Genomic DNA, 14,018 nt, shown 5'->3' with positions numbered 1-14,018 from the left:
GACCTTTTTAAAGGTTTCGGTGGATTCAAAATCGGGACCATCGTGGCTCACTTGTTGTGCACGATTCGCGCGCTCCAAACTTATCCAGACTCCCTCTGGAACGCGCCAAAGCACGCCGATTTTCAAGTCAAATTTCCAGCATTTTGTTTGAAAAGTTTGAAATGTGCCAAAAAATTGTAAGTATTTTTTTCCTTAAACCAGTCTGTTTTTTAATTGCATAGATTTCTATTAACCCATACAAAATTAAAGCTGACAACGTTGCTTTAAAAAATTAGTAATAGATAATTGCAAGCGCAAGACAAAGACAGAAAACTTGGAAAAACAAATCCAAGTAGGCAAGAATTTTGTTGCAATGTTGTCAAACTTTAAATTGGTCCACTAAAGCTTACTAGCAAACCTAGTTTTGTGACTAAAACATTTTCTATCACACATATTGTTTTTTTGTAAAAAAAGTAGCGTGAAACCTTAAACCTCCAGAAAGAGTAGGTAAGTAAAATTTATAGAGGATATAACACGATTCAGACTAACGGAAATCAATAGGCTAGACAAAGATGGAGATTATCTAAGTGACATATGTGTCACTCCACCAAAACCACCGCCTACTAACTAAACTAAATATATATCAACGCCTCCTATAGTATAAGCACACACAGACTTCTTGATAAAATGGTCACGTCACCAACTGAGCTTTGCCATTTATAGTTCCATCTTTCACAAAATGACAGCTAATTTAGAACCGACAACATCGCAATTTTAATCAACTGTAGCATTATCCACAAGACCATAATAAGTGGTAAGTTTCAGTCTCTGAGATAATAACCGCGTCTGATAAAACGTATACAATGACAAAACTTCACTTATAGCCCAGTTTCTATTGTGTCCGAAATGAAACTGCTAGAACAATGGAAGATTATAAATAATTAAAGAAACAAAAAATAGGTTCAGCCAATCAACAGTTTTGTAGGCAAGCAAAAAGTTTTTTCATACAATTTGTCTGTCTAATAGTTTTCCCTTCCTCCACATGAAAAAGCAAAGTTAATTATCCGCAACTTTTCAAATACCATTTATTGGATTCACTTTTTTCTTTGAAAATGAAAGAAATACGTTACTTGAAAGGGAATATAGTTCTTCCAACTTTTATTCCACTGAATTCTCTTCTTTATTACAATCCCAACCATCCATCCATATTAAAATCTGACTTGTTGGTGGGGATAATGAAAACGCAATAGGTCATTCTATCATTACTATGCGAGGGATGGAAAAACTGGGGGGGTGAAACCTCGAAATCGCGGTACGTTTACCGAAACCGGAAATAAGCAATCAGACCGCGGAGGAAGATTTTCACCACCTGTTTGACGGAAAATCTCCAGCCAGAAAGGAAGCGGGAAAATTGGCCTGAAAATTGGGTTCGAAAATTGACTTTGATTCGGTGACGGATTCAATTTTCAATAGGTTTTTGGGTCAATTTCCCACTTTTACGTTCGTTGAAATTTCCGATTTCTTGACACTTGGTGAATGTAAGTAAATTCATGTCAGATTTGACGAAACACCATTGCCACTCTGACATGGTAGTACGTAAATGACAAGTTTTCGAGGAACTTTACGACCTAGAAACGTTACAAATTCCATCGCGTACTTTAATTAAGTTACAAGATAGAAGACACCTACCAGGCTCGGTTTTGTTTACACCGTGAACATCAATTCCGACAATGGATTATCTCGGGCAGGGATCTCGTGCACATTGTTCGCGGTCCCCTTATTCATTTATGTCGTTCATAATGCGGCCCATTATCACCCGTCTGTGTATAGAGGTGTAAACACGTTTCATCTAGAGACGGTTTCAACAACAATAATAAAGAACTAAGAAGCCCTGTCAGTTTGCTAACCAAAATGGCTTCCTCGATTCACAACTGTCAAAAATAATTTTGTTGGTTATTGAATTGTCACGTGACTGTATTGTTTGTACGGTTAAGGTGACACGTGACGCTTGTGGTCAAATAAAAGGGGTTGTTCTAAGCAAATTTGAACCTTAAAAGTGCTAATTTAAGTGGTTTTATTTTAATACTCACTATTTTTGCTGTGGCAACTTCAAACACAACTGTTGCTCAGTTTCGAGGGTTACCTGGTGTAACGAGAAGCTGATATCGTTTCCATTAAGCGATAGGGGGGCTAATCTGCTTAGAGCAGATTTCATGGTCGATCCCGGCAAAATCCCCAATTACCTAAAATTATGTCTTGCCACTTTGGGGGCGTTCCGGTGCACGAATTCGCCTCCGTATTAATGACTTCAGCCTCGGCCACCACTACAATCTAATTTCAGACGGATGATGGACATGAGTCTATTAACTGTTTTTACAACGTGACATTTCATGTTTAAGGTCAAAAACTAACAAACATCAAGTGTCCAAGTTTTTTGACAATCATCACGTGACACAAAACAAGTCTATAAAGCCACTTTTTATGATTAAAAATACTCTACCAGCATCAGTGGACCCAAAATCTAATTTCTTTCGAGCTTTCACTGATTAAAAATCAAAACGTACAATAACGTCCGGTGGACTAGTCACGCCTATTACAAAGCTCCGGAACCCCACGGGGCTTTTATTAAAGGCTCTGTCTCGGTTCGACCGAAAACAAACCGTCAAATCGTTTTAATTTCAACCGGTTAGAAGTTTCCCACGCCTTAAACACTCCATTTTGTTCAACTGTGTTTAATCGTAGCATCCATGACGATTAGTGACAGCTGTCACAAAAAAGTCAAAAGTCAAAAGTCAGTACCATGAAACTATAAACGCACTTAACTTCAAATTATATCAATGAAACCAATTAAGCGTAATTTCTTTTTGTGTTTTTTCCGATTTCTTCCAAAACTGCATTAATAATAGAAGGTAATACAATATTTAAAGGAATAACAACCCTGTCAGGATTCCGTGCATGATTAATTATGTTTGATCGTGGCTCCATCGAATCCGCATGACCCAATAAAACTTTCCACAATAGAGAAATTTAATTGGAACGCGATTCCGTTCCGTTGTTTACCTTTCTAATTATACAAGATGTTTTTTTTGTTTGTGAAGAACCGATTTCAATATAGCGAATTGGAAATCTTGATCGAACTTCCGCGCCTGAAAATCGTAAAGTTTTTTTATAGGTTTTCTGAATGAAGGGCCTTAAAAGGATTGCGTTGAAATAGTGCCAATCTTTTTAAAAAAATAGTTTGAATAATGATACGAAAGTAAATTAATTGGAAATCTTATTTATGGTAAAAATTAAGCTACATAACCTAATAAACTATGATTGTCATTTTTTTTATGTAAACTGCCAAACATACTAGTTGATTTTCCCTGGAAACCAAATAATCAGAAATTTACGAGGTTTCCTTATGACTTTGTCCTACTATCGGCAAATCCAACTTTGCCACTACCATACCAACTTATCGGTTCGCGTTAACGTAAATACGAATTTTACGAGTCCATCGAGACTTCCTGACTTGATTCGATCGAAAATTGATGGGGTGAACGTGGTCAAATACGGATATTTTCCAGGTGCGTCGGGCCGTCCCAAAATGACCGAAACCGGAAAGAAATTGGGTCGAGGATGGACAATTTTACGGAGAGCGACATCTACGAGTTTTCCGATCAGAATCGCACCACCCCCGTATTTGCCATTGGACCGGAATTTATGACCATATGGTAAGAGAACGTAGTTTTTGGTTTTTTTAAGGTTATAACCTACCGTGCAAATGGGAGGGCGCAATTAAATTAACATGGTTCAAGTTTCGGAAGTTTCTGTCGAACTTAATAAATTGATAATTAAATTGGAAGTTTCGGCAACGTTCTAGACTCGTTAAATGGGACGCGATGGCGAACAATTCAACCGCAATTGCGCTATTCAATCACGTGCTCGAATAATTGACACTTTTTAATTAACTAGCTGTGTTTCCGTTTCCAAAATACCCTACATTTTGACAGATGACATTTGGTTTGTCAGATCATCTTGTATGTGTCAGTTGAAATGTCAATGCACCGCCTACTATACTAAGAAGGTGCTTGTCAAAAATTCCAATAGTGGTGACAGTTTGTGTGTGACTTTTTTGAGGATTAGATGAATTTTTACGGTTAAAAAAAATAGTTTTACGGTAAGTAAACAAACAAACAACATCAGCTTTTGTTATTCCCGGTGAATCCAATGTAATCCCCGCGATGGGCAAACAATGCACAAAACAGTCCCGTTAACGGGCTCGTCTGTTTTTACAAAATATATTGGCTCTAAACCGTTCAGTAAACAATAGGCATAGATTATTTTTCAGAACTTACCTCTCCACGATAATTAATTCTAGTATTATCTCGGTAAATTCGCAATTACCGAGGTTTCCCCGTTTCTCGATTCCGATCTAGAGCCAGCTCCACATCGGCTAAGCCTTTGGGTAAATCCAATATCGGGTGTAGTAGGGCCGACGTCATTATTTACGCCCTTCGAGGTTTTTAATTAGAATCTCAGTGTGTGTGTGTGTGTTTAGGAACGTCTAATTTATTAACCCACAATCGAACAAGAATAAAATATTAATCAGACGCCATTTCAACCACTATACTGCCACATAACCAAAAGTCTCAGTTGGCTTTGCATAAATCATAAATGTCACAACTAGAAACGTCAACGTAAGTCAATGAAATGAAAACCTTGTGTTGGATGGTCTCGGATCTGCTACTAAAATCACTGACCCATCGGTTTATATTTAATAATACCCGACCAAAACCGGAGATTAGCGATGTAATCGGGTAAAACCCAATTTCCCATTAACTAAATGAGCGACGTTGTTCAAAATTTCACTTGGTCTCCGCTAAAGTATAGGAAATTAAACTGCCAACATTTACATGATCAAATTTGAGGGGGTAATGTAATAGCGAGTTGCGTTTTTTGGGGCCAAACATTACATTACCAGTGTAAAAGATAAGGAAAGCGATGACACGAGAGTGTGGATATTCTGCATTGCCGTAGTTTGATTTTTAATACCAATTGAACAAAACAATCTAATTAAAATATACTTTTTTACCACTTGAAATAATTAAAGTAAAAATCCTTGTGTGCATTATTATTAGTAGAGTGAAACCCTCGTAAAAAAAGGGAAAATAATTGGTCTACGGCACTGTTTAAGAATCGGTACACAGTGCCTCTTTTAAACACTTCACCGATAGCGAAAAGAGAGAGGAGACTTTGAATTTTAAAAGCTCATTAAATGCAAATGGCGTCCCAGCTAGATTATTGACGTTTATTATACTCAATAGTGATTCTTGGAGTAATGGAACCTGTTAGAAGAATTATTAACGACTCAACCGTAAATTTGCCCTGTTAATGTTTTAATATTTGGTTACTAGGGATTTTGCAATATTATTTCTCAAGAAAATTTGATTCTAAACTAACTGAGTAGAAACTTGTTGAACTCGATCTCATTAAGCAGTTTTATTGAGTCGAACCGTATAATAGAGATCAAAGCGTGTCGAATCGGGCGTGCATGTCCGGATCGACACTGTCCCGTCCCATTTGCAATGTAAATGGACACTATCCAAATAAGCCTTTTTGTTTACCGTCGGCTATTCGAATCCAATCGATACCTGTACAAACTTGTGCCGCTTTAACCAGCCAAACCAGTGACCTTGGATTACTCCTGATTTGATAATCGAACTTGATTTTTTCAAGCAAACATGTCAAAATTATCAAGTTGAGTACTCCCCATTTCCCCTTCCATGATTAATGACGGCATAATGTGGTCCCCTCGACGTTGGTGATAAATATTAATAGGTCTGAAACGTTGCGATAATGTTGCGAAGCAATTACGGTTACTCTGTTTGCAATTGATACTCTTTAATGTTAATTCGACCCTTAACTCCTTACTCATATTAATAAAGTTAAACGTCACCTATAAGGAGGTTTGTGACGTTTTTTTGACAGTGATTATCCTGTCATTGTCTATTTTACGTGTCAGAAGTTGAACTGAAATCGGGGTTCCTAACCTAACATTATAAATAATATGAAACTGTCACTGTCAAAATCAATGTAAACAAAACTGTTTTCAAAACCGATCACCAGAGGGAGTATATCTTACATTGAAACGCCAATAGGCCAACTGTGTGTTTGATTGACGGTCAAACTTTTTTTAAGTCGCTAAAAATTTGATTGATTACCCAAAATTTTCGGATTTATCGGCCGGAAACTTTCTTATCGACACTGCAACTTCTCTGCAGCAACAAACTTTACGCTTTAAGGTTTATAAAGTCGAGTTATATAAGATTACCCCCCCGTGCATTTTTGGTGTCGATACGATTTGATGGAAATGACCTTTATACGTAAAACGTTCAAGGGTATTATAATTGCACGCAACTGACAGTTTGCGTGCGGAATGGCTTAGGCAAAACTTCCCAAAGTAGTTTTTCTTGCAAACAAGCACGTGATTTTGTTATTCTATAGGAAACAGCAAAAACAGAGAGAGAAACTGTGCAGGACAATATACAAAGGATTGCTACCAATAACGAAATGTACCGAAACCTTCAATTTGACTTTGGACAATGGCTTTGATTGGACAAATAGTAACAGTAAGTAGCTAGACCAAAATGGCGCATAAACTTTAGTTACGTCACCACCCTAATAATTAAAGTAGGCCCTGAATTAGTAGAGAGCAAGTGTCCTGTCATTTACCGGGTTTTTCTGATAAAGTGATCACGTGACCAAATCTCGAGTGACGTAACAATAAAGTTTATATCTTTTTCTAGCCCATATAGTTCTCTAGTCCGATCACTGGATTCTGATATACAGGTGTGGTAAATCCAAAAGCGACCATAGGAAAACCGTGTAACGGACAGAGAAACGTAGTAGGCCATATTGTTAGCGCGCTGTTGCCAAACGCCGTGAGTATTCAATACCCTCGACAAACTTACTTACGGCGTTTGGCAACGGCGCGCTAAAAATATGGCCTACTTGATATTTTTTTCGTTTACTGTCTTTCTCCCGCGCATGCAATTACCTACGTCTCTCTGTCCGTTACGCGGTTTTCCTATGGTTGCTTTTGGATTTACCACACCTGTATAATAGAAATATAGAGGGTGTCTCAACTATGTTTTATTAGATTCAGTGGACAACTCAACAGTATCGGCTCAACCGTCAATAGGGCCAGTGTTGGCGCCCTTTGAACTGTGGCAAACCATCCTGATTGCAATATGTTTGAGCCTGTGCATTATTCTCACTGTATCCGGCAATATTTTGGTGCTTTTGGCCTTTATGGTGGACCGAAACATTCGGCAACCTAGCAATTATTTTATAGCCTCCTTAGCCGCCACGGATATGTTGATAGGTTTGTTTGATTACTTGCTATCAAGACAAATAATTTTGATTTGATTTGATTAGGAACAATATCAATGCCCTTTTTTGCCGTCTACGTTCTGATGGGTTATTGGGACTTGGGCCCCTTACTGTGCGACTTATGGTTGTCGGTGGACTACACGGTTTGCTTAGTATCCCAATACACTGTACTGCTAATCACCATAGACCGATTCTGTTCAGTCAAAATAGCTACTAAATACCGGAGGTTAGTTATTTTATAAAAACTGAATAAAACACCCAAATTGACAACTTACAGCTGGAGAACTAAACAAAAAGTCGTCCTGATGGTGGTAATCACCTGGATTATACCAACTTTGCTGTTCTTCATCAGCATTTTTGGATGGGAGCATTTTGTCGGTTATCGAGGACTACAACCTGGCGAATGCGCCGTACAGTTCCTTAAAGATCCAGTTTTCAACACCTCCCTAATTATCACATATTTTTGGTCCACCCTGATTGTGCTATTTATTCTCTATGGAGGTAACACATTCGAATACGAGTTTTGCCACTTAAAATTTGACGTAAATTGACAGGGATCTACAAAACCGCCTTTGACATGCAGAAAAAGAGCGAAGCTAAACAGAGAAAGATGCAATCAATGGTTGCCCTGAGTGCTGGAGCTATGTCAGGTACTGGAAGTATTTGAAGAGCCAGGGAGAATAAGTAGTAAGAGTTTTTTTAGACTATTGGATAGGAAATTTAATGAGGATTTCAAAAATGTGCTTAAAACTGTCATTTTCACACCACAAATGGGTTTTACAGGCGATTTTGTCCTTGACTGTGCTTTAAAACTGTGTTTCTGTTAGTTCAAACTTTGACACTGTTTTTCTCTCTGACTGTACTCAATTTGGTAGTGTTTTTTTAGGTTAGTGGATAGGAAATTTAATGAGGATTCCAAAAATGTGCTTAAAACTGTCATTTTCACACCACAAATGGGTTTTACAGGCGATTTTGTCCTTGACTGTCCTTTCAAACTGTGTTTCTGTTAGTTCAAACTTTGACACTGTTTTTCTCTCTGACTGTACTCAATTTGGTAGTGTTTTTTTAGGTTAGTAAATAGGAAATTTAATGAGGATTCCAAAAATGTGCTTAAAACTATCATTTTCACACTACAACTGGGTTTTACAGGCGATTTTGTCCTTTACTGTCCTTTCAAACTGTGTTTCTAGCAGTTCAAATTTTGACACTGTTTTTCTAACTGACTATACTCGATTTTTTATTGTTTTTTAGACTATTGGATGGGAAATTTAATAAGGATTCCAAAAATGTGCTTAAAACTGTCATTTTCAACCCACAAATGGGTTTAACAGGCGATTTTGTCCTTGACTGTCCTTTAAAACTGTGTTTCTGTTAGTTCAAACTTTGACACTGTTTTTCTCTCTGACTGTACTCAATTTGGTAGTGTTTTTTTAGGTTAGTAGATAGGAAATTTAATGAGGATTCCAAAAATGTGCTTAAAACTGTCATTTTCACACCACAAATGGGTTTTACAGGCCATTTTGTCCTTGACTGTCCTTTCAAACTGTGTTTCTGTCAGTTCAAACTTTGACACTGTTTTTCTCTCCGACTGTACTCAATTTGGTAGTGTTTTTTTAGGTTAGTAGATAGGAAATTTAATGAGGATTCCAAAAATGTGCTTAAAACTGTCATTTTTACACTACAAGTGGGTTTTACAGACGATTTTGTCGCTGACTGTCTTTTCAAACTCTGTTCTCCCTGGCTCTTCATTTTCAATAAGCGTGAAAGTGTGGATGTTAACCTAATTTGTAGGAATGGCAGGAAGAGCTGCCGGTATAGGCCTACCCAACAAGTCCAGTTTGGAGGTTCAAATGAGGTACAGTGACATTCAAAAACCCCCCCAAGCTGACAATCATAAGTTCTGTGAAGAAGGTATCTTTTTTCTAACAAGTTTTGTAATAATTACAAAGTTAACCGATTTGTATAGGTAAAAAACCTTTGACAGGCTTAGAGGGTTTGAGGGTGGGAGAAAGTTACGCCGCTGGAGGTTCAGGAGACTCCAGTTCCAGCCAGAAAACCACCAGCTCGAATAAGGACAGTTCCACCACCAATACCACAACCACTACCACAGCCACCATGGAACCAAATGTTAGTTTGGCAACCAATAAGGTGAAGTTTATATATAAACACAAAAATTCGAGTTTTGATGTGAAAACCGTGAAATTTACAGGGTAACTTGCAAGAAGAGAAATCGGAGAGGAGCTCCAGCCCTGCTTTTGAAAGCGACGAAGACAGTACAGTGCAAAACACCGAACCCACTGGAAAGTTGCAGAAAGAAGACAAATACAAGAATCACAGGAAGAGTATAGTAGATATAGGTATAAGAAGTGGTTTATATTAATTTAAAGCTGGGTTTATACAGCGCACAATGCATAACATTGCACAAGAAATCACAAGTGTTTCTTTGTGGAAACATATAATTTTTAACCAATGAAAAGAGCTTATGACAACACGTGATAAATGTCATTGCAATGTGAAATGTTATTTTTCTGCCATTTGTCAATCATGTCAAGCACAGATAAGGAGGATAAGGCAAAAAAGATCTGCTTGCTGTTGTAAAGTTGGAAAAGGGAAAAAAAAAACATTTTTAATAACAACAATATATTAGAATTCTCCATATTTAGAAAGCCAACACAAACCGACCATGCCATCCCTGATGATTCCAACCACCACTGGCAACACAATATGGCAGCGTTCAGGTGTTATTATTCCATGCTATTTCCTGCATAGAACAACCTTCTGATAAATAACTGAAAAACAGAACTGGCAATACCTCACATTTTTATTTGGAATTGAGAATATACTTACTGCAGAGTGAGGGCAGAAGACCTTGTTTTGGGCTAATTGGATTTTTTGTCTTGTCTTTCTGCAGGAATGGCCCCACAAGAGCTAATAACTTATGGAACAGTTCTGGAGTCATACGCGAATATTTGAAAAACTGCTCTGTATCATGTTTTTCTGCAAACTGAACTATTTTTTCAAAAACACTATGTTCACTGTGTTTTCTATTCATAGGCTGCGTTTTAAACCTCCGTATTCTCCTTTTCTTGACATCTAAGCTTAATGCTGTAGCTGCAGCACCCATCAAGAGTAGAAGCCCCAATTGTTGCCAAGGTTCCATCTGCAATTGTTTAATAAATTCTTGATGTAAAGAGAAACTAATTAGCTCTAGATAATTTTTACCACTAAACTCTGTTTTTTCCGTAGACATTTCAACTGTTTTTATTGCACTAAATGACCAAAAAATCACAAATACAAAATCAACAACAAACCACAATTCTTGAACAATTCATAAACAAAACAATAACACAATACAATGACGGACGGCGGATGTCAAATACAATGACAGACGGCGGATGTCAAAATATGACATTACAAAATTTTGCTCATGCGTACAGCTGTTTTCGCATAAGAATCGCATAGAAAGTTAAAAATTATGAACTTTCTATGCGGTAGGCATTACTGTAAAGCCAACTTTCTATGTTATGCATTAACTTATGCATTGTGCGCTGTATAAACTCAGCTTTATACCTTCATGGACTCGGTTTTTTACAGTGTTGCAAACGAGCAACATGCAAATTTTTGGAACTTCCACTCAACGAGTCAACGGGGCGATTCCCAACACCCTAAAAAAAGAATCGCCCAAAAAGCGTCCTGTTACTGATCTTCAGGTTCCGGCAGCGCCCAAACCTTCAAAACCAAAACAAGACCCAGCAAAATCAACGCAACACCTGGTAAGACCCTGCAAGCTCCCCACTTCCTTCAGTTCGATAGAGTTCGGCGTTGTAGAACCCTGTAAACCCCCCACCAAAAAGATTCATAGCACGTACGACCTTTTAACCGGTTTGGACACGTCCGATTTGATCTACATGGACGAAAGTAGTGTGGTAGTACCCTCGCCAGTTCTCGAAAAAAACCCCAGCTTAAGTTCCGATTTGATTGACGTTGGTTGTTGTAAATCCACCCCAATTCCTCCCGCATACTTACAGACGGTGGAGACTAGTAACTCGGTGAGAATTCACACCGAGGTGACGCTTATAACCGCGGGAACCGTCACCACAGTGGTGACGCAGAAACCCGGTGATTCGCAAAAAGGCTCTTTCAAAGACAGTTGCGCCAGTTCACCCTGCGAAGGCATTTCGGCCATATCGCAGACAGGTAACACCATAGCCACCTCGATAGTAAATAAACACAAACGTTTATCCCGTCAAACAGACACCGACCCCACCACAATGGACACCGCGTCCCGACGAGCTTTTGTCAAGAGTTTCGGCAAAAAATTCAAAGCGAAAAAAACGAAAATCGTGACATTCGGCATTCGTCAAAAGTCCAAAAGCGAAAACAGAGCGCGCAAAGCCCTACGGACCATCTCGTTCATTCTGGGAGCGTTCGTGGTCTGCTGGACGCCCTACCACATTCTCGCCCTGGTCGAGGGTTTTTGCACCGTCAGACCATGCGTCAATCAGCATCTCTACATGTTTTCGTACTTTTTGTGCTACACGAATAGCCCGCTCAATCCCTTTTGTTACGCATTGGCCAATCAACAATTTAAGAAAACCTTCACCAGAATACTGAAGGGTGATTTGCACGTAACTTGAAACCGCAAATGTTTGTATTCACACGAATTTATTAGGGTAAAACCTGGACACAAGTATACAGGAACTCAATATCAGTCACGGAGCAACCATAAATTAAGTCATGTGTACAGGGTGTCCCATATGGACAAATAAGAAGGATAAAACCAACATTCAGAAGTTGCACAGAAATTTAAAAAATACTAGCAAGTATTCTGTTACAAGGTTTTTAATCAATCACACTTTCTGATAATTATTAGTCACGTGACCATGTTTTTTTTTAACACTTATAGAAGACCCAGTATAATTAGTATACAGACAGGAAAACCGTGTAACGGACAGAGACACATAGATGATGGCATGCGCGTGACAAAGACAGAACGCCTCTGTATTGTGTCAAACTGCAACTGTCAAATACAATTACAATCTAACCTTGAAATGAATCTGCTTGTTTAGTCCGTATTTAGTCCTGGGATTATCCTACTAAACGTTAAAAAAACAATAACACAGAGCAGTAAGAGTGATAATCATAATAATAAGCAAGTATTATACCTCAATGTCCTCAATATTGCAAGATTTGGGCAAAACAACAAACAATGACCCTTTTTACGCCATAATAGAGCCAAATCTAACATGTAGACAGTTCACATCACATCACAGTTAAACTGAATGGAAAGGTATGAAGTAAGGTAATTAATAAAGTATTAAATAATTAGTAACGAGTAATTAGTAAGGTATTTTTGTAAGTAATATCCTTTTAAAGGCAAACAACACCATAACTTATTGTGTCCAGGAACCGAAGTAAGATTTAACAAACTAATAAAGGACTGTATTGATGATAATAAGGTTGGTACTTAGATAGTTTGAATAACAAGAGATGATAAACCAATGCTTGTGTGTTTGTTTGCTAAAATCTTACAACATAGGAGTACCTATATTTTTGTATTAATATTCCTGTCACTGTAATGGTTTTTGTTTACTTTCAATTTGAGAATTGAGGTTAGATTTTAATCGCAGATGACAGATGAAATATTACTACAATAGGGACTCAACAAATAGACAGAAATCGGAATAAATACATCGCGCTGACTGAATTATCCAAAGGAATGGAAATAAATTAGAAATAATCCAACAACAAAATTAATTTTGTCGACGGTATTGAATACTTACGGCGTTTGGCAACAGCGCGCTGAAAATATGGCCTACTTGATATTTTTTTCGTTTACTGTCTTTGTCCCACGCATGCAATTATCTACGTTTCTCTGTCAGTTACGCGGTTTTCCTATGGTCGGTTTTGGATTTACCACACCAGTATAGGCCAGTACTGGGACTCTGTGTAATGTAGATAGAGTAGAATTCAATTTGTCCACCATATTCTTGGTATTGGGCTTTTTGTGCTCAAACCGGTAGGAAGCCAACATGGCACTTTCTAGCTCTTTATGCATAGAATGTCCGACACCTAGAATAGTATTCTACTCCACTTATATCACACGGTCCCAGTGCTGAATCACAGTTTTAGTAAATTCACTCTTAAATTACGGTCAAATTTGGTACAAAAATAATTAAATCACAAATCCTCTCTGAATTTGGCACACCCTGTACACCAATAATATATTCTTAGTTATTATTTCTTCAAGTATGAATGCAATTTTATATACATTAACACAATTAATATGACAATAATACTTTTAGGTACTAGTTCCATGTTATATATTAAGGTAAATTGCATATTGTAACACTATATTAGTAGTGTAGCAGTTGTATAAATAACAGTCCCAATATCTATCTGATAGAAAACACCCTTTATACGGTTTATCTCAATTTTTGAATTTAGCGTCAAAAGCTTGTACAAATATTGATTTTTCTTCCTTGTAAGTAGATTTAAGTTTAGAAAAACCTTGGCAATATACCAGCTAGTTGACTGAGCAAAGGTAAGAAAATTTGGTAAAACTTCACATTATATGAGCCCAATGTGGGGTTTTAACACTAAAGCGAGAATGATGGAACAATAAATGATTTTTGTACAAAACTTGTTTGTTTAAAATAGTTAAG

At 37.6% G+C, this 14,018-nt stretch overlaps 1 protein-coding gene and 1 long non-coding RNA gene across 14 annotated transcripts; one reads left to right on the top strand and one right to left on the bottom strand.

The window, feature by feature from the left end:
• Window positions 1–65: 65 nt before the first annotated feature.
• mAChR-B (muscarinic acetylcholine receptor) lies at window positions 66–13,995 on the top strand. Of its 13 annotated transcripts, none has more exons than XR_014179154.1 (13): window positions 66–176; window positions 3,546–3,692; window positions 6,466–6,590; window positions 7,121–7,345; window positions 7,399–7,579; window positions 7,631–7,854; window positions 7,908–8,003; window positions 9,145–9,264; window positions 9,320–9,501; window positions 9,563–9,710; window positions 10,948–12,480; window positions 12,542–12,643; window positions 12,730–13,995. XR_014179154.1 is itself a non-coding variant. In XM_081985935.1 (12 exons), exons 2-12 carry the CDS (start codon window positions 3,598–3,600, stop codon window positions 11,988–11,990), a joined length of 2,184 nt encoding a protein of 727 aa, XP_081842061.1. In that variant the 5' UTR covers window positions 66–176; window positions 3,546–3,597; the 3' UTR covers window positions 11,991–13,995. The 13 variants fall into 13 exon arrangements, 3 of the variants coding, with proteins under 3 accessions (XP_081842061.1, XP_081842060.1, XP_081842058.1); XR_014179152.1 differs by having other exon boundaries at window positions 12,542–12,655; XR_014179155.1 differs by having other exon boundaries at window positions 12,542–12,655; window positions 12,714–13,995.
• On the bottom strand, window positions 9,977–10,952 carry LOC145733279 (uncharacterized). Its single transcript, XR_014179167.1, has 3 exons — window positions 10,576–10,952; window positions 10,201–10,513; window positions 9,977–10,142 (listed from the first exon to the last, which is right to left on the bottom strand). It is a non-coding gene; the product is annotated as an uncharacterized LOC145733279 (long non-coding RNA).
• Window positions 13,996–14,018: the final 23 nt, after the last annotated feature.

Source organism: Ips typographus, linkage group LG8 (genome assembly GCF_016097725.1).
Source record: "Ips typographus isolate SLU linkage group LG8, UJ_Ityp_2.0, whole genome shotgun sequence".
Lineage (NCBI taxonomy): Eukaryota > Metazoa > Arthropoda > Insecta > Coleoptera > Curculionidae > Ips > Ips typographus.
The sequence above is the reverse complement of the archived record's forward strand: the minus strand, read 5'-3'. Positions and strand labels throughout refer to the sequence as shown.

What these genes read in the sequence shown, in the direction of transcription:
- mAChR-B (XM_081985932.1), top strand. Translation starts at nt 3,598, where the DNA reads ATGGACAATTTTACGGAGAGCGACATCTACGAGTTTTCCGATCAGAAT. An exon ending in TGATTGGACAAATAGTAACA is followed by an intron (nt 6,591 to 7,120) that starts GTAAGTAGCTAG and finishes ATGTTTTATTAG; the next exon opens with ATTCAGTGGACAACTCAACA. An exon ending in TTAGTTTGGCAACCAATAAG is followed by an intron (nt 9,502 to 9,562) that starts GTGAAGTTTATA and finishes TGAAATTTACAG; the next exon opens with GGTAACTTGCAAGAAGAGAA.